This window comes from Mastomys coucha, unplaced genomic scaffold, assembly GCF_008632895.1.
Source record: "Mastomys coucha isolate ucsf_1 unplaced genomic scaffold, UCSF_Mcou_1 pScaffold3, whole genome shotgun sequence".
NCBI lineage: Eukaryota > Metazoa > Chordata > Mammalia > Rodentia > Muridae > Mastomys > Mastomys coucha.
The window spans coordinates 39,830,543-39,855,535 of record NW_022196909.1 but is presented as its reverse complement, the minus strand read 5'-3'; the positions used below and the strand labels follow the sequence as shown (position 1 = coordinate 39,855,535).

Below are 24,993 nucleotides of genomic sequence, written 5' to 3'. Positions count from 1 at the left end.
GTGGGACTTCTAACATTAGGAACCTGCCTCTGGACCCCTTTCCTCCTATTGGGCTGTTTTGTTTAGCCTCAATAGGACAGGGTGTGCCAAGTTTTAATGCAAGTTGATATGCCGGGGATGACTGATATCCATGGGAGGCCTCCCGCTTTCTGAAGAGAAGTGGAGAAGGAATGGATGGAGGGGAGTGGGTCAGAGGGGAGGGGGTGAAGACGAGAGGAGAGGAGGGAGGGGAAACTTTGCTGGGCATATAAATAAATAAATAGATATTTTTCAGAATAATAAAAGAATGCTGCTAGTAATATGGTCTCAAGTCTGAAAGTCACTCAACAATCCGCCAGATGAGTAAGCTAAGGTCTAGTACTCACATGGATTACTAACCAGCAACAAGTAACTTCTGTTGTTTCCAACAGTATGGGTAAAACACCCAACATACATAGTAAGAACAAAGTTTATAGTTATACTCATAAAAAACAGAATTAGAAAATTTCGTGTCTGGTGCTGAAGCCTAGGGCAGCAGTCACTTGTGAAGAGCCACCACTGAAGCCTCTGAGAAGCAGGAATGCTGCTGGGTGACCTGGGTGGTGGCTGCAGGGTACGTTCACTGACGATGATTCTCTAAGTTCAGCATATGCTTCAAGAGCATCTGCCAATGCAGCTACATAGCCATGTGAAAAGCACCCCAAACAACCCTGTCTGTGCTTTCTGACTTGCCTTGTACACTCACTTGTGTACTTGTATACTCACTGTTGGTTTTCCCAATGCTTCACATTGTGCTACAAGATTCTGTAAATAGATGTATTATTTCCCATAGATATATATTCCCATAGATATTCCTATCAACAATATCCCAAAGATATGAAATTGACAGACAAACACATTTTTAACAACAAATGCAAGATTCAATTAATTTGGCAAAAAGATTGCAGACACAGAGTGAAATCCTACACAGTAAGTACTAAATACATCTAAAGTCTAGCCAAGTCTAAATTTTCCAGTCCACATATTTCCCTCAAATTTTAAGATCATTTTTCAAATTTTGCGTTTTAGAAATGAACTGTCACATTGTTAACTTTTTCTCTCTCCTCTGTCCTGCCCCACTGTGTGTGCATTCCTGTTCAAGCCTGCACGAGTATGTGTGCGTGCTGCATGAAGGATCCACTCAGGGCCTTTCCATACTACACACACAGCCTATCACTAAGCTAAATCATAGAACTAAATCATAGAAAATCATAGAACTAAATCATAGAAAAGCATGATCAGAAATAATTACAGAGTACTATCAGTTATTTAACTGAATCTTACTGGTTCCATCATTTTTTATAGGAAAAAAAAACAAAACAAAAAAACAACAACAAAACAATGCTGCTCAGTATAATGGGAACTCTGCTGCTTCGTCGGGGACTATGACTAACTGCCCAGCATGCACACTGGAGGAAGCCAGCACTGAGCCCACCTCAGCACAGACAAGTAAGAACGGCCTCCCTCCACCTCACTGAGGTGAGCTATAACTGCTCACTTTCCACCACCAATCTCCTATGTGACAGAAGCTCTGTGTCACAGACATCCTCCTCCAAACTCCTTAAGTACAGCTGGTATTTGAAAGGAGACACTAGAAAAGTGATTTTACCCTTGACACCGTGAGAAAGGGGTCATGGGAGCTGTGATCACTGACAAGTTTGTGAAGGGGAAGTATGTACATATGATGTGTAAATTATTAAAAACAACACCTCATTTATCCTGCCACCCATCAATGTTCCATTATAGTTACAGGAATGAACATGGGAGGAGGTTTGTGCCAGACAGTGAACTGCAGTAACTCTGAAAACCAAAACGTAACCCGTCAGAGCCGTCCCGGGTCTTCTCTTTCAGTAGTGCTAGAGGTGGTACTTAGACATAGCAGCACATGCTGGGCGAGCATTTGACCACTGGGTTGAATTCCAAGAGCCCACGCCTCCAAAGCCCTTCTTTAATAGTCTCCTCTTTTTTGCTTATCTTTACCTTTTCTTTCCTGTCTCTTCTTCAATTTCAAATCAACAAGAGCTTTCTTCTTAGTGACAGTAACTGATCCAGTTCAGGCAAAGTGTTCCCAAGTATGACAGCTGATCCTTACTCCAAATCTGCCTGCACCCTCCTCAACACACATGCTCGCACACTTAAACACACCTGCTACTGTAACATGGCCTGAAGTAGGAGCAGCCGCTGCGCGCTGGCTGGCATGAGCAGGTAAACAGTTTTGCTTCACAATGGAAAAGTACTCACTGTTCAAGACCAAACTGCCAGCGAGCGACTCCAGATCCACACCTCAGATATGACATGCCTACTCAGTGTACATACCACAGTAAGTCTGACATGGAGCCCATAGAAGGCAAGCAGGGGTACACCTCCAACACCAACACTTCAACCTGTTCTTCCAGTCACATAAAAACAGTCACAGGTCACCCGCCACACAGGTACTGCACTCTGAAGACAGCCCCAGCAACTAAGTAACCAGTTAGGTCAGAACATGTCATCTCTCTTACATGAAAGAGGCACAGAAGGCACTGCCACCAAGGAAACACTTCAGGGTGTTGATTCAGAATAGCGGAAGTAGGGCAAAGGTCATTGCTGGCACCATCCTCCAGGCCACAGGATGACAACAAGCCACTCATCAAGGATATAGTAAGGAAAAGATGAGGGGCCCCCACACCCACTGAATCAGCACGGGCTCAGTGTTAACAACATTTCCTGCTACATCTTTCAGAACATACATGAAGTCCCTCAGAAGCTATTCTTCTGAAGTGCTTTTAAAATCAATTCATCTGCAACCTAAAGTCCTCTGCCTGGGAAAAGGGTGGTTGGAGAATTCAGGCCATGCTTTGCTTCTTCTTGTCAGACTAGCAGACACCAGCTCCTGGCTTCTGTGTACTCAGTTTCTATCCCAAATCCCTCAACACTAAGCACAGAAGCAGGCAAGTAAGTAAGTAGATTTTAAACTGAAAGGGCCGACCACTGTGTGGCTCTGAGTGCCAGGGCATCAAACACTGAACGAAGAGCTGCATGTGGTGGTGTGCACTTGGCATTGGGGAGCTGAGAGAGGACGACTACCGGGAGCCTGAGGCCAGCAGGACCCTGTCTCAAAACAAAAGGACATTCTAAAAAGTGGAGGTAGAAGACAATGGCTCAGCAGCCAAAGGTGCGCCACACCAAGGCTGACAACCTGAGGTTAGCCCTCTCTCACTCCCACAATGTGACACGAAGGTACACACATGCATGCTCATGTGCAAGACAGACAGACAAGACAAGACAAGACAGACAGACAGCAACCTAATTCTCTGAATGGCTCAAACTAATACAGGGAACACATCAAGGGTGAGAATACCCCTGGAAAACTGCTATGTTCCCCAAAATCAAATCAATCCTGGGCTAAAAAGATTCAAACTTAATAACAACAAACCCCTGCTACCACCTGCCATGGACTTGATCTGTGCTGTCCACTTGTAAGCTCTCTTTTAATTATGACCATAGCCCTTTGAAGCCATGTTCTCATCTCTCTGACCCCAAAGACTCTGGTCTAATTACAATTTTATACTAAAAAAGAATATAGTCTCTAAAGAAAATTAACTATGGTCTTACTGAATTAAAACCCCCAATGTTAACTAAGACTAATATTGGATCAGCTATTGAAAAGAACAGAAATTCATGCTGTAAGCTAGGCATTGTGGCACACACTTTTTATATATGAGCATTTTGTCTGTATACATATATGTGTACCACTTATGTGCCTGGTACCCATAGAAGCCAGAAGAGGATGTCTTGATCCCTGGGACTAGGGTTATACACAGTTATGAGTCACCATGTGGATGCTAGAATTGAACTCTGGTCCTCTGAAAGAGCAGTCACTGCTCTTTACGACTGAGCCATTTCCCTAGCCCTGTGGTCCATACCTTTAACCCTAGCACTCAGGAAGCAGAAGCAAGCAGACCTCTAAGCTCAGGGCCAGCCTGATCTACAGACAGTTTCAGTATAGCCAGAAACTACAGGGCTATGTAGAGAAAACCTGGCCCCCTAAAAAAAATAAAAAAAGAAAGAAATTCACGCTGTAAAAGTGTGTGTCACAGGAATGTGACAGCCAGTCATCCTTTAACACACAGTTCATCTGCTCGTTTCACAAGGCCTTCCTGAGCTAGGAGCAGTATGCACCGTCCATACTGCCTACTGTCCCTTGGGCACCTGACATGCTACACAGGTGGTTCATGTACTTCTATGTGCATCTCTTGGCCACCATCCACTCCTCACACTCCCTGAAGGCAGACTCTACGTCTGGCTCACCTCTAGCAGGCCCTTGGTTATTTTCTTCATGCAGAGCCTACTATTAGTTTCATTCGTACAGATAGACCAAAACACCAATTAAGGTCATCCTGCTGAAAGATCTCTTCAAAGATTGTGTTCCTAGTACTAGCAGAGAGTGAACCCCAAATAATACTAATTTAATAAATTCAACATATTAAAATACATGCCTAAAATCCACTGCATATTCAAATACTGCTATGTGAATACCTTTGACAAGGCTGCTGCTGCCCCAGGCCTTACAGGTTTGCCGCCTGTGGGTGCTGAAGAGCTGTTCTCAGGCTTGCTTTTTTCTACTGTTTGCGGTTTGCTTATCCCAGACACCTTAGGCACTGAGCCAGCACTCCTGTTTGCTTTCTTCATTCTGGGCTGCCTCTTGGTGATGCATTTACAACCAAACCTGTGGGAAGAACAGAAGAGGCATCACGTTGGAAAGAAAACTGGAAAGCAGCTCTTTGTGATTTCTGAAAATTTCCACCACATGATAAAAGTATCCGAAAGACAGATGTCTCAATAACAAAACAAAATTGCTGAAAACCTTTCAGTTCGCTTACAGACGCATAATGCTTTAGAGATTTATAATGTGTGTCCTAATCCATTCAGTAGACAAACACCTTATATCATGTGCTGGCTAGCTTCCCATCAGGGCAAGCTCCAAATCCTGTGGCCACGTCCACTGTCAAAGGGGTGCTAGCACACACTTCTCTGTCTTGGGCGCCCCCACCGTGTACCTGTACTCAGTCTTCTCTGTGGGCACCTCCACCCCCACCTCCTGCTTTGGGTCTCCCTGGCTTGCATCCCATGGCTCTCACACCTCTAACACTCTGAGGCCTCTAATGTAATCCAAGCATGACTTTCCCATCTTCATAAAATGGCCTCTCAGGGCCTCCATGCAGGGCGTCCACTGCCACATGCATGCCTATTCAGCTTTCCTCAACCAGAGAAGACCCCACAATCCCTCTGCTCCTGTCTCCTCAGGGCTCTAAAACCAGAACACTGCCTGAAACTGCCAAGTTTGACAATTTACTTTAAATGGAACCTGGCCCCTCCTTGAATTACATTTGCATAAGTGTGCCTTTGTGGTGGCTTTCAGTGGAGGAAACCCTCAGACTTTCCTTTCACAAACTGCAGGATTAGCTGGGTGGCGCCTTGCCCTTTAACATCAGGTTTGTCTTTCAGCACACACCTTAGTTCCAACATCTAATTCCCAGGTGCTCCTTTTCTCCTCAAATTGTACGTTCTGTAGTTTCCTTTTGCCCTGTTTCTTCTCTCTCAGTGCAGACCTGCATGAGTGATCAGTAATAACCACAGGACAGAACAATATTAGGCTGTCTTGAACTCTCTCTGCCAACAAAAGTTGTCCAAAACTTTTTTCAGTTTAGCCAAGGCCACAGTGTAATTGCAGGATGCAGCACAAGTGGGTTCTGCTAGGAAGCAGCAGGTTTGACTCTGAAACAAAGTGTCCTTGTACATTCAGAAACCCTGCACTATAGTCACTTGGAGGTGGCAACACAGTTTTAAGAAGTTATGCTCTAACCAATCTGCATCCCCTAGACATCTGCCTGAGGCGGCTATGAAGGACAGAGTGAAGGGCCACAGAGCACAAGCCCAGGTATGAGGACACGGAATGGGAATCCCCTTACTGCTGCTGCTTTTCACTGTCTTAATCTAAGTCAAAGCATCATTCAAAAGTATTGTTCCAACTCTACTGTGTTCAGTTTCTGAGAAAGCCACAAAACAGCAATTCTCAAGCTTCCTAATGCTGAGACCCTTTGAGACAGTTCCTCACACTGTGGTAACCACCCCAACCATAAAATTATTTTTGTTGCTACTTCCTAATTGTAATTTTACTACTGGTATGAGTCATAGTGTAAATATCTGATATGCAGATAGCCGTAAGTGACCCTGGTGGTTCAAACCCCTAAGGGATCTTGACCTACAGGTTGAGAAACACTGTCATAAAGCTTTCCTTTGTGGGAGTGCTCTTCTCCAAGCAGCTCAGTACAAGAAACTTTCAAATCCCTTCCTTCTATTCCTTCACCATTCTGACCACACCTGTATCTCTTTAAAAGAATTTTTGTATGCATATGGGTAATTGCCTACATGAATACCTGTGTTCCACTTTTGTGCTTGATGCCTGTGGAGGCCAAGAGAGTGTTGGATCCCCTGGGACTGGAGTTCAGGATAGTTCTCAGACACTACCTGAGTGCTGGGAATCCAATCTGCAGCCCCTTGAAGACCAGCCACTCCCATCCATCCACCCATCCTTGCCTAGCATGCTATTATGACTTCTGCAATAAAAGGGAAGTTGCACTGTAAGGATCTGTGGAAGGCATCCTCACAATTTAACATAATTCACTGTAGCTATCTGAGTGGGAATGACTACCAGTGACTCGTGTGTTTCAAAGTTTAGTCCGTAGTTGGTGGAACTGTTTTGGGAAGGACCAGGTGTGGCCTTGTTGGAGAAGGTGTGAAAGCCCAAGCCAAACCCAGCCTCTCTCTTCTCTTCTCTCTGTACCCTCTTCTTCCTTCTCCCCTCCTCCCCTCCCTCCCTCCTTCTCTCTATGCCCACCAGCCATCATGCTTCTGACCATGATCAACTCATGAGCAAGCCCCCAATTAAGTGCTTTCTTTTATAAGTTGTCTTAGTCATAGTACAGCAATAGAAAAGTAACTAAGACATTCACCTAATTATTGACAATGTTACTTAGGACAAAGCAACAATAACATCTGTAGTGTGCCAACACAGGCTTCCTCTGGGCCTCAAACCCAGTGAAGTACAATATGCTTCACCATGAAGCATGAAGCTTGCCAAACTAAGCTACATGGATTTCTGGTCCAGCCTGAGCTACATAGCAAGACTCAGTCTGACAATTCTTTTTTTACTTAAAACAATAGTAATAACAAGTAAGAGTTGGTGAGATAGTGCAGCCTGACAGCCCGAGTAGAAGAAAAGAACCAACTCCCATGCTACCCTCTGACGTTCACATGCACACTGTGGCATGTCCCTATGTGTATGCCCCCACACACATACTGAATGTAATAATAATGTCAATAAATAAGACAGGGTCAGGAGAACGGGGTTCAAGCTCTAGCCTTGCCATAAGTTGTTAGGGCAAATCACTTATCTTTATAAATTCTTCTCTTATAAACAAGAATTAATAAAGCCTAGCTTAAAGACTTCTGATACACAAAACACATGTAAACCAGTAAGAGGGGGAAAGTATTTATATCCTAGTTGTAGAAGTTACCTCACCAGGGCCCAAAGGTTAGAAAGATGTTGTGACAAACCAAGGTTAGGAAGAACAATTTATTTCCAGGATTCAGAAGCCCCGTCCTCTCCAACCATTCACCCATAAAAGATGTGCCAATCAAGTTTTAGAAGTGATGCAATGGAGCTCTACAAATTTATCTTAACTGTCATGCTGCATCAAAGAGAACCCACTCTGAATCAAGGACACTGACCGTCTTGGACACCAAGAGGGCTCAGAGGTCAGTCCGTGGCTGGCAGGTGCCATCAGCCTATCAGTGAGGGACTTGACACTATAGAAACATTCAAACTCTACTTTCTAAGTCACAGTGGGATTTAATCTTTTCCTTTAAACTCTAACCTCCACTATTATAATCTTTTTACCTCTGCAAAATAAATGTACTGGTATTTTAAAACATTTAAATTTAACTGCTATCTTAAGATCTTCCATGCTGAGGAAGATAAAAAAAAAAAAAATCCTCCATGTTTAGTTTTAAAAACTAGTAACTACTTGAGATCAACCTGTATCCAGGAACTAGTTACTCAACTCTTGAAGTTTTAGCTTCCTCATTTACAAAATGGGGTTGGTAACAGTATGTACTGTATAAGGATACTAAGATGATTAAAGGAATAAGAAACCATACATACTTATCAGAGTAGCAGCCCACAATGAAGATCTGATAGACAGAAGCTATTAAAATTTATAGAACATCCTGCATATCCCGAATATGATTAAAGCCTGATTAAAATAAAGGCAGCTGGGAGCAGTGGTAGATCCTGTAACCCAGCACTTGGGAGAGAGGCAGGAAGATCAGTTCAAGGTCATCTTCAACTGCACAGCATATGTAAGACCAGCACAACTTACATGAAACTGCCTCAACAATAAATAAATATGTAAATAACTAAGTAAATATTTTAAAGGCAGCATCTTGGAGCTAGAGAGACAACTCAGCACTTAAGAGTACTAGATGCTCTTCCAGAGGCCTCAGGTTCGGGTTCAATTCCCAGCATCCATATGGTGACCCACAACCACCTGTGACCATGGTCCCAAGGAATGTGACAGGGAGTCAGGGTTTCTATAGGCACCAGGCACATGGGTAGTATACAGATATACACAAAACAAGGCCCCCATGCACATAAAACAAAAATAACTTTTTTAAAGGCAGCAACTGCAAAGATACTTGGTAAGAGAATCTCTACTAGCACGCCACCCCAGCTCCACTCCCTTTGAGACAGGGTCTCATGGATCCCCTTGTGCCGTCTGGGCGGGCTCTCAATCACCAGCCTCTGTTCTGAAGTGCTAGGATTAAAGGAATGTGTCAGTGTGCCTGACCAGGACTCCTTTACAAGGAATAACTAAAGACTGTTTTACTTCTTACTTACATTAGATTACATCCTACAGCACGTAGACGGCAACAAACAACACTAGCTTCTAGTTCTTTCCCACTGAAAATTACAAACCAGGAAATACTGCAGATGCGTGGTAAGCAGTCTACAAAAATGATACTCAAGAGACCAGGTCTGTCATTCTGTAAATGGCTAACTCCGTGAGCCTTGTTTATAACAGCAGATGTTCAAAACATGTTTTAGAAAGCAATTGCTTATTAACTGTGATTTTTATGACTATCATTATCCTGCTAAAAATCTACAAAAGGTCTTGACCTGAGCAATCTAAACACATCTTTGCATAATCTCACAACTCTGTCCTCAAATATCATCTTACAATTGTAAACTACAAACAGATTCAAACACTGGAAAGGAATCACAGTCAAGAGAACCTAAGTCATGGAAGGGGCTATGCGTAAGTCAGTGTCAGATGAGTCAAAGCGAGCCACCAACCTGATAAAACTCAGATGCCGGGCTGGCGAGATGGTTCAGCAGGTAAGAGCACTGACTGCTCTTCCAAAGGCCCTGAGTTCGGATCCCAGCAACCACATGGTGGCTCACAACCATCCCTAATAAGATCTGACACCCTCTTCTGGTGTGTCTGAAGACAGCTACAGTGTATTGGGCTGGAGCAAGTGGGCTGGAGCGAGCAGAGGTCCTGAGTTCAATTCCCAGCAGCCACATGATGGCTCATGGCCATCTGTACAGCTACAGTGTACTCATACACATAAAATAAATAAAAATAAATCTTTAAAAAAAAATCAGATGTGCCAGGTGGTGGTGGCGCACGCCTATAATCCTAGCACTTGGGAGGCAGAGGCAAGCGGATTTCTGAGTTCAAGGCCAGCCTGGTCTACAAAGTGAGTTCCAGGACAGCCAGGGCTACACAGAGAAACCCTGTCTCAGAAAAAACAAAAACAAAACAAACAAACAAACAAACAAAAAAATCAGATGCCTGCAAAAAACAATCTTAATATTGAAAAGTCAATAAAAAAATCTCTCATTAAGTCAATCATAATATAATAAACTAGTTCTATACCAAATTCTTCAACAAAGGTTTAAGATTTTTAATTTTTTTCTTTTCTTTTCTTTCCTTTTATGTGTATGTGTTTTGTCTGTGTGTATTCTATGCATGGAATGCATACAGTACCCTTATAGGCCAGAAGAGGGCATCAGATCCCCTGGGACTGGAGTTACAGACCATGAGTGCTGAGAATGAAACCTGGGTCCTCTGGCAGAGCAGCCAGTGATCTTAACAGCCAAGCCATCTTTCAAGGCCTTATTCTCTATTTTATTTTATTTTACATGTCTGAATGTTTTGCCTATATGAATGCAAGGGTACCACTACATGCTTGCAATGTCCACAGAAACCAGAAGAAGGCATCAGATCCCCTACAACTGGTATTACAGTCTCCACTATGAGCACCGATGTGGGTGAACCCAAGCCCTTTGTGTGAGCAGCAGGTGCTCTTCACTGCTGAGCTAACCATGCAGCCCAACACACACACACACACACACACACACACACACACACACACACACACAGCATGCTGTTACACACAGACAGTACATTTAAAGTAGCCACTTTAAAAGTAGATGTAAGCCAGGCAGTGGTGGCGCACGCTTTTAATCCCAGCACTTGGGAGGCAGAGGCAGGTGGATTTCTGAGGCCAGCCTGGTCTACAGAGTGAGTTCCAGGTCGGCCAGGGCTAGACAGAGAAACGCTGTCTCGAAAAACAAAACAAAACAAAACAAAACAAAACAAAACAAAACAAAAAGTAGATGTAAAGTGTGACTCCAAAGCAAATGTCAAAGATTCCTCAGAAGGAAGGCCAAGCCCTCCCTGTTATATCAGAAATCTACATAAATGCAACTGGCATGTTGCCAGAGTGCCTGAAACAGAAAGGAAAGATAAACAGGGGTAAGGCATCTTTGGCTATGATTGCTCTTCTTTGTTCAAACCTATAGGCAAAGTCTAACCCTGATTCAGAAACGTCAATGCTTACTGACCTAAGAAGGACCAGTTTTAAATGCTTATTTTTATTTTAACAATATAGTTTTGTTTTGTTTTGTTTTGTTTTTTAACTTTTAAGACAGATTTTATTGTACATCTAAAATTGGGGCAATTGTTACTAACATATATGCACTTAACATGTAATTTACATGTTTTACACATTTATACAAATGACCTTCATGAGATTCTCTCCCCCTCACAGCTCCTTCCTTTGTGCCTGGCCACAAAGTAAAGGGAGTCTGAAGGTGAGGCCCACAGAAAGGCACACTCATGAACTGTGCCCAACAGGCCCTGAGTCAGCCTCAGGATGATGGTGAAGAGGGTCAGTCAGGGCTGATGGTGAAGAGGGTCAGTCAGGGTGATGGTGAAGAGGGTCAGTCAGGGCTGATGGTGAAGAGGGTAAGCTAGCTCCAGGGAAAGACAAGTCCAAACCAGACTGTAGCTGGATCAAGGCTAAGTGGGACAGAAAAGCCAAAGAGCATTTTTTAAAAGTTACAGCCAGGTAGATGTCACTTAAAAATTACAGCAGAGAGACAGACAGACAGACAGACAGATGGGGCAAAATCCAGGCTGTTCAAGTGCTAGCACATTTAGTCACAGAACCCCACTCTGGGCCAGAGAGGAAGACGACACAGAGGCTAAAGAACGCAGCAACTGGTCTACCAAAAGTCAGCTCTTTCCACTAAGTCATAACTAAGCAGATGCTAGAAGAAATAAGTTAGTTTTCAAAAATCATTAAACACAACTCTATCTCATTTTCTAGCACAGGAACATTCACTTACAATAGGGTTCTCTCTAAGATTTAACACAAAGAAATATGAGAAAGAAGTAGAAACAACCGGACTTTTCAAACCTACAGCTCCATACCCGTTTTCCTTCTGTTACTGCTTTAAAGGAGCACCAGAAGTAAAAGCCCACCTGGTTAATCCACACTGCTGAGCAGACCACTCCGACAGAGCATCAGAGGCAACTCCACCTGGCCAGCTCGGTTTTAATCCACAGTACTGGGGAGACCGTTAAACTGCTGATAATGCTTAGCATTCCAGACAAGTGACAAGACTGGAAAGAGATTGTCTAAAAGAATTTCTGGCTACAGTACACAAATTATTTTTGCAGATTTAGTCCAAAATAAATTGGTTCCCAAAGTTAAAACTGCCAGAACGCAAGAAACTGTGAGTCTCTTCCAGGCCATTCCCTCCTCTGACAAGGTTTCTTAACACTTACAAAAAGAAAATCTTTATTCAAGACCCTTCAAATCATGGCTTTATGCTCAGATTTTTGGCAGGAAGTTAAAAACTTACACAGTACGGCATTCATAAAATTAACTCAAGCCACCTTTAATTAATTACATCAATTTACACATAACTGCCACCTGGAGGTTACTGTTGTTCATGAGGAGAGGAGACAGTGAACTTGGAAAACGAAGTCCTTTGCGCTGTACTTCATACAGTCGGGTTGGATGGCATGGAATGGAATGTGGGAAAGGAGACTGGCTTTTAAAGACTGGCTGCAAAAGATGAAGACCACAGGGACTGGGAGAATAAATATGTCAACTGGAAGTCAATGTGTGACCCAGGCCACACGACAACAGACTGGCTAGTTTACATAAGAGAGACAGACTTGAGCTCAAGGTGCAGTGGAATTGGTGGATTTGAAACTGCTGATCAGTTATTCGTAGATCCCTCCCACAGAGCTCTCCTAGAATGCACAGGCTCTATGAAGGAGGCAAACAGGGCGCGTGCCCCAAAGACAGCACTCAGCAATCTATGAAAATCATAATCAGGAACTGGAGGAACAGAACGTCAAAGCTATGGCTGAAGAGCCTGAGGCATTGCTGAAATAATACACACAGAATCAAAGCCTAACTCTTAATGAGTCAGATCACTTAGTCACTCCACTACGTGGCGACCTGTCATAAGGTATCAATAACTCACTCTGTAACTGCTCATCTCAGTAGCAGGATAGAGAACTAAGAATCTGAAACAGCAGCAAGCTGAATATGTTAGAAAGCAAAATGACAGAATCTACAAGGACCACATTAAACTATGTGTGAACCAACAAGGGACACACAGCTCTACATGGTAACATGATAAACTTTACTCTTTACCCATCCCAACCCAACGAGTGAGGCAACTCTCCTTTGTTCTAAGCTCACCCCTAATTCCTTCACTTCCCTGTGGTACTAGAAACATGCACAGCTCCCCTCCACTCACTCACTCACTCACTCACACCGGCAAGCTCTGGGAGTTCCTCCAGACAATTAAAATCACTGTTGCTCCATCCCAAGTACATGCCCCTCCTGCTCCTGGCTACCCCAGGAGTCTACTGCTGCCTGTCTCTTAGCACAACCTCCACTTGTGGCTCATTTCTGATACTTACCTTTCTCTGGATGTCCTGGTGTCTGTCTGCTTATTTGTCTGTCCCCTTCTCTTCTCATTTACTCACCCATTCCACCCTCACTGACTCACTCCATTGGCCTTTGAACACAACTCTCTGATTGATACAGATCTCTTGTCGTTTTTTGAACTATTGCTTATTTAAGATAGGACAGAGAGAGAGGGAGAGAGAGAGAGAGAGAGAGAGAGAGAGAGAGGGAGAGAGAGAGGGAGGGAGAGAAAGAGAAAGAGAGAGAGAAAAGGAGAAAGGGAGGGAGGCATGGAGGGAGGAAGAGAATATAAATAAAATAATTTAAATTTAACAATATTAAAGAAAAGCAGTAAAATTCAAAGTAAGCAAAACAAAGAAAGGCTAACTGCAAAAGCCAACAAATACAATGCCTAAGATTCACTTTAAGTCAACAAGTTCAAAAGTTTAGATGAAACAAACAAATCTCTTGAAGCACAGAACACAAAAGCTCATTAAAAAGATGGCCTCAGGGGAGAAAGTAGATAACTTAAATGGTCAGTACTTTTGAAGAAAATCCAATGTGTGATTTAGATTTTCTCTACCTGGAACCACTTCCTATATTCTATGGAATCTGTTTTCCAATTCTATAATGAAATGTAAAAACAGCTAAAATCAGAAGAAAACATTTCACTGACTCTGGGCATTGCAGCACATACCTGCAATCCCAACACCAAGAAGGCTGAGGCAGGGGGTGATTTTAAAGCCACCTGGAGTTATACAGCCAACACAGTGAGACCTCTTCTCAAAACAGAAAAATAGGGAGGAGATACAATGGCAGGATAATGATAAAAGAGGTATCTGCATCCCCAAAAGGAGACTAGGTTTGAGAAGTAGGGCAGCTGCTCCCATCAAGGTCAAAAGTCAGCAGAGAAAGTACTTAAAGTCCCCTGTAATCTCTTGACTCCCAACCCCACCTTCTGGACATACAGGGTCTTGTAGCAGCATTGCCCCTAAAGCTCTGCTGGGCAATGGCCATGCCACATTGCTCCCAGGCAGCCTTGTGGCTGCTCTCTAATGGGTTCCATAGTGCTGGAGACTCCACAGCATCCTCATGCCATAGTTCCACTGACAGTGTTATGGAATCTAACCCATGATGATGTCTAAGTCATCCTTAAATCTAACAGAGGCTTCTATGGCCCCCCAGCCTATGCACTATGTCCATCATCTGCAATTACACCACTAAACAGCACCAAGGCTTACTGGTTCCTTCTTTCAGAGTGCCACCCTGAGTTGCATGTAGACCTGCTTGTGTCACAGTTGAGGCAAAGGAGCACTGCACTGCAAGACACTGCACTGCAACCCAGGGACAGAGTCCAGAGCAGCACACAACAGCAACTGTGGTCCTACAGAGCCTCCCTGGCAAACACAGCCCTCAAAGTTTCTCAGATGACTTCAGGGTCTTCCATGTTTTCCACAAATACAACCTACTTTCTCCACACTGTATTAATCTTTTTAGCATGTGTTCCCTGGGTCATACTCCAAGTATTCTCTCTCTAACACACTTTTGCCTGTTAGGAATTTGTTGTCATTGTTTGAATTGTTGGTTGGTTTGCTGACATGGGGTTCTACCCCAGCTAGTCTAGAACTCACTACATAGCCCAGAAATGGCCTTGAACTCAGGAATTGTCCTGCCTCAGTCTCCAAAGTGCTGCCATCACACCTGTGAGCCCCCAGGTTATCTTGGCTCTTTGAGGAATGGTATCACTATGTAATTCAGGTTCATCAACCATGTGAGGATTCCAAACACGCACCACGAACATCCAGCTCCAGGCTTCTGTAAAGACTAGTAGTCTCAAAGCCTTCCAAACCTTCTCATTCTCCTCTTGTTAATCCTCTTCTCTGTTTCACTGTAAGTGACCCCCCAATAAAGTCATCCTGCACCTTGCCCACTCATCTGCCACATCCTTAAGTTCTGCACTCACTACCATCTTTGTAGCTGAGAACTACAGTGCCTTTGCTTGGGTTTCCAATACCTTACTTATCCCTTAGCTCTACCTAAATTAACTACCCTTCCCTGTGCTATTCCGATGACAACTACTTAATTCCTAATGTAGCTCAGTGCCTGGGTTGTTCCACTCACAGAAATGTAGATTTTTTTTCCATAGATTACTCTTCTTAATTCATCTAGCCTCCACTAGTTCCCAAACTGCATATACATTGCCAGGCATTTATAATAAAAATGGCCCAATTTCTTGTTATCAACTTTCTACAACTAGTTTGTTCTGAGCTGCTCTAACAGGAAACTTTCCTTGGGTAACATGCCAACAGAATTTGTCTGGCACATAGTTGAGAGGCCTTTTGTTGATCACGCATGGTAGAAAGTGTAAGGCAGACCTGTGAAAGAGCAGGAGCTCTGAACACACAGCCTCAAGCCTTTTATAACTGTCATTTAGTCCATTTGGGGGAGTGAATCTTCATGACTCAAGCACTACCTACACCTCACTTCTTAACACTGTAGGACTAGGGACTAAGTCCAAGCCATTTTTCCTGGGGAACATACCATAATGTTCTTCAAGAAAACTACGAAGTATTTCCCAGTTCACTTTAACAAGTAAGCTTGTTGACAAAGGCATTACCAAAAGAAATGGAAAAAACAACAGAGAAAAAGAAACCCTACTAATCAATATGTCTTAAGGAAATGAATTTATAAGTCCTAAACAAAATTTCAGAAAACTATGACTTGAGGGTATTGTACTAAGGTTTGCCTAGCATCTGAGACCCTGGGTTTGAGTCATAGCAACACAAAAGGGGTGGTGGGGGGGAAACAACAGCAAATTTAATCCAACAAGCCAAAACAAAGATTATACATCAAGAATGAATATCAGGGCCAGGCAGGGTGGCCTGCTAATACACCATTAATCCCAACACTGTGGAGGCAGAGGCAGGCAGATCTCTTGAGTTCAAGCCAGCTTGGTCTACAGAGCGGACAGAGCTTGGTCTTCCAGGACAGCCAGGGCTACACAGAGAAACCCTGTCTTGAAATATCAAAAAAACAGAAAAGCTGATGAGTATATCAGGGCCGGTGAGCCCAGTGAGCTGGCTTAGAGAGTTAAGGAACATGCTGCCAGGCCTGAGCACCTGAACCAACTCCTGTAAGTTATCCTCTGGCACTAGTATGCAGTGGCACCTCTCTCTCTAATACACACACACACACACACACATGCCCAAGATATACATGTGCACACACATGCACATACACACACATATGCACATTCATGCACACATACATACACAAACCTCACATATACACATACACACCAATAAACATTTTTAAAAGCAAAAGTCACTTAACCCTCAAGTCAAAGTTTAACATTGAAAATTCAATGTATTTCAGTGTTGCAAAGTAAGAAAAGCTGTAAGACTAGTTCAGCAGAAACAGAAGCACTAAAAGTCTAAATTTCATTCTTGACTTAATAAAACAAAAACCCTAAGAAAGTTAATTTGACATATTGATTCTAGGAAATGCCTATCTATAGTTAATGTCACGCTGAATGCCATAAAATTGTATTTTACCCTCATATAAAACACTTGAAGGGTTCAGCAGTTAAGAGTACTGGTTGCTCTTCCAGAAGACCTGGGTCCAACTTCCAACAAGCACATGGCTGTTCACAACTTTCTATAACTCTAGTTCCAGAAGACCTGGGGCCCTCCATGTGAGGAAAGAACAGTAAGCAAGCCCATTCTTTCAACTTCTGTTTCACTGTGTATCAAAAGCAATAGCCAGGGGGTGGGGGGCAGGGGAGGCAAGCACAAAACTAAACAGTACTCCATTGAGGAGGAAGAAGTGAAACTGGCAATATTTACAGATACCACTGAACGGAATATCCAGTAGACTGCAAACACAACTGGGTAATCTAAGTACACCAAGATCTCAGACTACAAGACTGGTATGCAAGAAACAATCATAATTTCATACATCGCAAAAAAAAACAGCCAGCAACTTAAAATTCTTAAGTATGTCTAAGAACAGGACAAATCCAAACCATCCCAAATTCAAATTATGTTACTGAAGGACTGGAAAACGTGGAGGTTTGAACATGCTTGGCCCATGGGAAGTGGCACTATTAGAAGGTGTGGCCTTGTTAGAAGTATGCACTGTGGAGGCATGGCTTTGAGGTCTCATATATATGAGCAAGGCTGGCCAATATAATTCAGACCCTCCTCCTGGCTGCTTGCGGAAGACAGTCCCCTACAGATGAAGATATAGAGCTCTGAGCTCTTCTAGCACCATGGCTGCCTGGACTGCCATGCTTCCCACCATGATGACAATGGACTGAACCTCTGAAACTGTAAGCCAGCCCTGATTAAATGCTGTCCTTTATAAGAGTTGTCTTAGTCACGCTGCCCCTTCACAGCAATGAGACCCAATAAGACAAAGAAAATTTAGACTATTTCATGGCATGAAAACCTGTAAAACCCAACTTTTACAGAAACCCAGTTATACTCAGTCACATACTGTTTAAGGCTATTTTGAACTACAGTGAGAGCTGATTAGCTATAAAACAGACTATACAGTTTAAATGACTAAACATTTACCACCTGACCCTTTGTGAAGGATGACCTGTTGATGCCCACTCTGTCATATGCCTTTCTCTCAACAGAGGAACGTCACAGCCACTCCTAAAAGCTCAAGTTTCCCTTCCTCTCCCTTCCAAAATGTCACCTCACGTGCAACCCCTATCCGTTGGAAGAACAAGGGCCTTAACCACTAAGCCATCTTGCCAGACCCAAATTTTACTTCTTAACTGAGTTATTTAAGACAAAGTCTCATGTAGCCCAGGCTGGCCATAAGCTCACTTTCCTGCTGCGGACGACATTCAATCTCCTACTTCCCCAGTGCTGGTATTACAGTTGCACACACACAATGCCAAGTCTGGGATTACATCAATTTTAAGACTTGCAAAATAGACCTTTTGATACATTTTGACCCTCCACCATTTTTTTTTTCACTTTTCCCCTACAGTTTATTTTAAACAGTATGCTCTTATAACTATTTCTGGAGGATACGTGTAGAGTAGACCTCCACGAATTGTAAAAGCTTCATGACCATCAAAGTCATCTGTATTTGCTATAGATCAAAGCTGTCTCCCTTCTCAGCACCCCATCCTTCAGTACTTTAAGCCTTATTTACGTATATTTATGTTGCTGGGGATTGAACACAGGACCTTGTACATGCTAGGAAAGCATTCTACCACTAAGTTACATCCCCCAGCTTAAGTTTTCACATTACCATACTTTATAAATAGTGCTACAATTTACATAGTAAATAACACTCTAATAACATGATTTAATAGTTTTAAGCAGAAGGAAAAAAAAAAAAAACAGAAAAATGTCCCCTCCCTCCAGAACAACAACAACAACAACAAAAAATTAATCATTTTTTCTAAGTGGGTCAATGAGACCAATGAACTCAGCAACTAATCATACCCTTTTTGCTAATCAATGGAATTAAAAGGAAATCACAATTGATACTGCAAAAGAAAAACATGTATTAGCTTACTTTGAAATGGCAGAGTATTGCCATTTCAATATACAGAAAGCTGACTCATACACACACACACACACACACACACACACCCCTACCTATGACAGAGTTGAAACTAGAGAATAGTTTGCTATTCTCTCTCATCCTTTTGCCCATGACCTTCATCACCTAATGGTCTCCCTTCGTAACTTTTGGATTTCATCTACACTTGGACCTCTTCTGCACACACATGAACATACCATCAGCTACGATCTGCATATGAAGAGGAACATGTGGTTTGGTTTTTTCATAGTCATCTCATTTTTTATGCTTTTCTGGTTCATTCACTTTCCTGCAAATGTCATGATTTCATTTCTATTTACAGTTGAATAATGTAAATTGCACTGTATATATGTACTATATTCTCACTATCCAATCATCAGTGAACAGGTACTTAGGCTGTTTCTATTTTCTGGCTATTGTGAACAGAGCAGCAATCTACATGGGTGTGCAAATATCCCTGACAGGACACCTTAGGTAAGTCCCCAGGAGCGGTACAGAGGAGTTCCCAAACTAACTACACAATGGCACATTGATTTGCATTCCCACCAGCAATGAGTAAGAGTCCCTCTTCCCCATATCCATGCCAGAATTTGTTATCAGATTTCTCAACAGCCAGTGACAAGGATGAGATAGTAGCTCAATGAACTTTCAATTTGCACTTCCCAGATTACTAGGGATGTTGAACAGTAGGCTACATCCCCAAGACAACTTGATCACCATGTTCTTCCAGATCAATCAACTGAGAAAATACAAGGACAAAAAACAAAAAGCAAACCTGAGCTGATGGGAGGTTTTTTTTGTTTTTTTCTGTTTTTTTTACTTTGCAGCCAGTCTATTCAGCACTAACAATTCCAACAAAGGGAATATCCTTTGGTATTATTTTGTTAGCACATGCACACAATCCCAGAGACCTGTCAATCTGTACTCGTGGGTGCTTCATGCACATGACACATATAAACAGGCAGACACACACATAAAAGACTCCTGATATTTTATATCATGTAAGAAATACACATACTGATCTTTGTGAACATGTATAGTATGTATGTGTGCATTCTTGAGCACAGACAGCATGTGCCACACAACATATGTGAAGGCCTGAAGACGACTTGGGTGCCAGTCCTTCCATCTTGAGATAGGGTCTCCTGTTTGCTGCTGCATACCACAAGCTGTCCAGCAAGCTGCTAGGCATCCTCCTGTCTTCTCAGACCTCCCATTACAGCAGAGCAATGACAGGCATGTGCTACCATGTCAGTTTTGTGGGATTCTGGAGATCCAAAGTCCAGTCCTCATACATGTACATCAAGCTCTTTCTTTACGCACCCACTGAGTCCTCAGCCCAAGAACATTTTAAGGATAATCAAAACAGGAAATGCTTAGTATCAATTTTAATGGCTTTTTACATTCTTTGTGGTAAGTCACCACGAAGTCATATACACAGATCCCTTCACTCAATCCCCATACTCCATAAACCTGGACACAGTGCCACACCCATAATCCCAGCATTTGAGAGATGGAAGCAGAAGAATCAAAAGCTTGAGCTCATCACAGTGGGTTCAAGGGCAGCCTGAACAACAAAAGATCCCATCTCAAAAACAAGAAAACAACAATAACAAAACAAACACAAACAAAAACAAAACCAAACAAACAAAAAAACAGAAAAAATGGATTTATATTTTTCCTCCTTTCTTTCTTTCTTTTCTTTTGGTTTCTGAGACAGGATCTCTCTATGTAGTCTTAGCTGCCCTGGAACCCCATATGCCATCAAGATAGGCAGCTGTATTTGAATCTTTTAAAAAGCAACAGTCCAGTAATGTTTTCTTAACCTCACTAACAGTAACAAAATATGACTTTAGGCTCTTTATTTCTAAACTCACAGTAAGTATGCTCTCTTGGATTTACCATTTACAATTTGCATAAATCATCCTTTGATATCACCATCATAAATGACACTTAATCTTTTTTTTTGTTTTCTGTTTTTTCTTTTTAGTTTTTCAAGACATGGTTTCTCTGTGAAGTCCTGGCTGTCCTGGAACTCACTCTGTAGACCAGGCTGTCCTCGAACTCAGAAATCTGCCTGCCTCCCAAGTGCTGGGATTAAAGGCGTGTGCCACCACTGCCCAGCTGCTTAATCTTTTTTTAATGGAGCGTACCTACCTATATTGCTCAGACTGGCCTCAACCTACTAGATGTAAGCAATCCTTCTCAACCTTCAATACAACTGAAACTACAGCTTGTAAAAACCATGTCTAACTAGATTCTGAAATACAAAACTTTTTAAGACTTATTTATGTGTGTATGAGTGTTTAGCATGTATGTGTACTGCATGCATACTTGGTGCCCTATGGAAGGTGCTAGGTCCCTTATGTCTTCAGTTACAGATGTTTGTAAGGCACCATGTACATGGGTGCTGTTGTAAGAACAACAAATGCTCTTAGCTGCAGAGCCAACTCTTCAGCCCCTCTCACCAAGAAACTGGCTTTGTTTTTTAGAAATGATGGTCCTTTAAATTGAATACCTTCAGTGTCATCAAAACTCCCAGCATTGTCCTTGTTTTTCTTATGACATAAACACCCACTCAGTACTCCTTCACCCCAGGGTATCTCGGATTCACTCACCTCAGGCATAGGGCACAGCCTACCTCATCACCCAAGTTTTTGAGAAGGAAACTACATCATCATCATTGGCTGAAAACTGTAAATAAGGATTCTTTAATGTTAAAAGTGCTCCTGAAACTCCTCTGTGTGCATGCACAGAATGGAGAAACAAAGATCCAGAAAAACTTACTTGCCCAAAGCCATAAAGCCAAAAAGAAAAGAAAAATCTCTCAGCTCCCCGATGCTGTCATTCCTCTATCAAGGTGAGATGTCTGCAATAACACTTTGTGCAAGCTAGACATGTGATTTAAATAGATTGTTGGTTATTCAGCAAGTCTTGTATATAAGAAAATCCAACCCTCATAGGAATTTTGACCCTATGCGATACCTGAGTCATCTGATCAAATGAGCTATGTCAAGTCAGTAAGAAAGCAAACTTCTGCTTCACAAGTCATATGTTGTCAAGAAAACAAGATGGAGCTACACACCCTGAGCAAATTTCACTTTAACCATAATTACTCTCCTCTCTGCATCTGACGCTGATATTTTAAGACTGATACAAAGACACCTTCATACAGCTTTTCTATGGTATAAAAAAATCACTTTCTTGCTGAAAATGTCAAGAAGATTCCTACATACCTGAGATATACATAGGCAAACATACAAAACATTCTCAAGCTATCTGAAATTTTGAAAGGTTAGAACACTGTTTGGTGTACACTAGATCCAAAGGGAAAATGGGACATTTTTAATGGGACATAAAGTAAAGGGGGCATCAGCTTTTTTTCAATAGGAAAAAAAAATGTAACGAGACCAACACACTTTTTTCTCCATATCCCCTTCTATATTGGTTTGAACATTTTGCAACATATTACTTTCAATTTTTTTAATTAAAAAAATTATAATTAATCATGGTTACAGAGGGCATTAGGGGCTCTCTGGAGATAACTAAAATCTGTTGACACTCACATCCCTTATAGAAATGGGGAGGTTAGACCAATGGGGTGTTGAAGGTCTGTAATTAATTCTAGCTTCTCCAGAGGCTAAATAAAGCAAGACTGAAGTTCTAGGCCTGTGTGTCAACAAAATGAAAACTATAAACCTAGTTTGGGACACTTAGTGTGACTTCCATCTCCAAATGAAATGTAAGAGGTGAGTGGAGCTGGGGGATAGATACAGCTTAGCTATAAAACATTTATCTAGTCATATTCCATGCCCTTAATACCAAAGACGGGAGAGTGAAGTTATTCATATACGGCTCAATCTTCAAGTACGCTTCAATCGTCAATTGCTTATATTATCCCAGTACAAAGAAAGGACAAAGAAAAAAAAAAGTCTGTACCGAATTCAGCACCGACATATTGCTTTTCAAACTCTTTCCATTCCTGACGTATTGAAGGAGGACCAACCGACCAGTGCCTTTAGAACCTATGCAACAACGCTGGTACCTCATTCCAAACCTTTAGATAGAACTGCTATTGCCTGTAGACCACAGCTAATTTCACTTCAAGATTTAGCCTCCTGAATAACATGAAGCCTTCCTGGGCTCCGCTGATTTGTTTTTTGTTTTTGTTTTTATTCTGAGACATTTTATTCAGGTCTCATTCTGCCGCCCAGCTAGAGCTCATCCAGTCATGGCCTCCAGAGTACCGGGATTACAGGTATGGGCCAAAACTTACGATTCTCTTCCATGACAGTCAAATTTCTCTTTCATCAGGTGCCCCCTCACCCCGCCGCACTTTAGGAATGATCTTCAGGGGAATGAAAAAAAAATTTAAAAAGAAAAAAAAAATCAAGAGTTGCCTCCTGCATTTGAATGATCACGGAAATTTTCGTTTGGTTTTAGGCGGCTGAGCCCACCCAGAAACTGATTTCTTTTCTAGTGTTCTCTGGGGTTACCTCCACCACCACCACCACCGCCACCAACACACACACACACACACACACACACACACACACACTTCGGATGTCTCAAATGTAGCCTCTACTGAAAATGCAGCACTCACACTGTATTATCCACATCCAATCTGATATAACTAGCCAAGCCTCAAGAATAAAGAAACACTGCCCAGCTTCAAACAGCCAGGTCCTAACACACACAGCAGGACGCAGCCTTCAGGGGTCCTCCGCTCCTGCTCCCCACCCGCAAATCCACCAGAAAGGGGAGGCAACCTGTCCCAGCCCAGGACAAGGAACCAGGGTGAATGCCCCGTCTCTCTCCCGACACCACAGGGAATGCGAGCACGAGGGTCGCACCCAGCCTCTCCGCCGGGAGGAGACCCCCCGCCCCCAGCCAGCTGGGTACCACGCCAGCCTGGGTTCCCCGGGTGGTCGGCCGGGCAAGCTGTGAGGTCCGCCCGGGCGGGAGACGGCGCAGGCGCGGGATGCCTGGGCATGGGGGGGTGACGAGGGGGGACAGCGCAGGCGCGGGGCCGCCAGGGTCTGCGGGGCCGCCCGGGCCTGGCCGCGCGGGCGGCGCTGAGGAGACGAACGTGCCGGCGGCACAAGCGGAGAAGCCCCTGCCCCGGCTCTTACCGCGCGGCACCGCCTCGCTCGCTCGCTGGCTCCGGGCTGGGGCCGGGCGGCGAGCTCGCCCGGTGGCGCGGCCCGGTCCGTTGAGTCCGGCCTCAGGGCAACAGCCAACCCCACGGCGCCGCTCCCTCGGCCCGCCCTGTCTCGCTTACGGCTCCCGCCCTCCGCCCGCCCCCTTATCCACCGGCGCCGCCTCCTCAGTCTACTCCCCGCGCATGCGCCGGGACGGTCGCCTCCCAGGCTGCCACTGCGCAGGCGCCAGCTGTCACGCCCCCGCGCTTGGGGTTCTGGACCGCGCACGCGCTGTGCTGGTCGGCAGGGCAACTAGGTGTAAATGCGGTCTATTGTGCTTGGAAATGTTCCTTAGGGAAGCAGGGCTCGTGGTTCGAGGTTTTTTCGCCTCGTAGGCAAATAGGTCTGCTGTGGTCGAAACGTAAGTTTACAGTGTGCTGAGTAGTCCTAGAACTTATTCTGTAGACCAGACTGGCCTCGAACTCAGAAATCCGCCTGCCTCTGCCTCCCAAGTGCTGGGATTAAAGGCATGAGCCACCACTGCCCAGCTCGAGTACTGAGCTCTTTTTTTGTTTGTTTGTTTTGTTTTGTTTTGTTTTGTTTTTCGAGACAGGGTTTCTCTATGTAGCCCTGGCTGTCCTGGAACTCACCCTGTAGACCAGGCTGGCCTCGAACTCAGAAATCCACCTGCCTCTGCCTCCCAAGTGCTGGGATTAAAAGTGTGCGCCACCACTGCCCGGCGATTACTGAGTTCTTAATGACTCCGAAAAATTTTGAGAAAAAATGCCAGGCACCCCTGATGTTACCAACACATGAGCAACACCGGTCCCCACCCCACCCACTACAGGGAACTAGACTACTAGCATTATAAAGTTAAAGAGTTCTATATGTTTATGTCATTCCCGAGTAGTTTTTATTTTACTTTTTAAATTTGTTAATGGCT

At 43.4% G+C, this 24,993-nt stretch overlaps 1 protein-coding gene across 3 annotated transcripts in view; it reads right to left on the bottom strand.

The window, feature by feature from the left end:
- Window positions 1-24,227, bottom strand: part of Specc1l (sperm antigen with calponin homology and coiled-coil domains 1 like) — a 105,790-nt gene extending 81,563 nt beyond the window's left edge. The window contains exons 1-2 of one of the 3 annotated variants that reach the window (XM_031348354.1): window positions 24,042-24,227; window positions 4,537-4,726 (exon numbers count right to left, since the gene is read on the bottom strand). In XM_031348354.1, coding sequence (XP_031204214.1) covers window positions 4,537-4,689 — 153 coding nt within the window. In that variant the 5' untranslated portion in view covers window positions 4,690-4,726; window positions 24,042-24,227. Of the gene's footprint in view, window positions 1-4,536; window positions 4,727-5,512; window positions 5,631-11,894; window positions 13,034-24,041 lie in introns of those variants that run through there. The other 2 variants (XM_031348355.1, XM_031348353.1) reach the window with 2 other exon arrangements.
- Window positions 24,228-24,993: the final 766 nt, after the last annotated feature.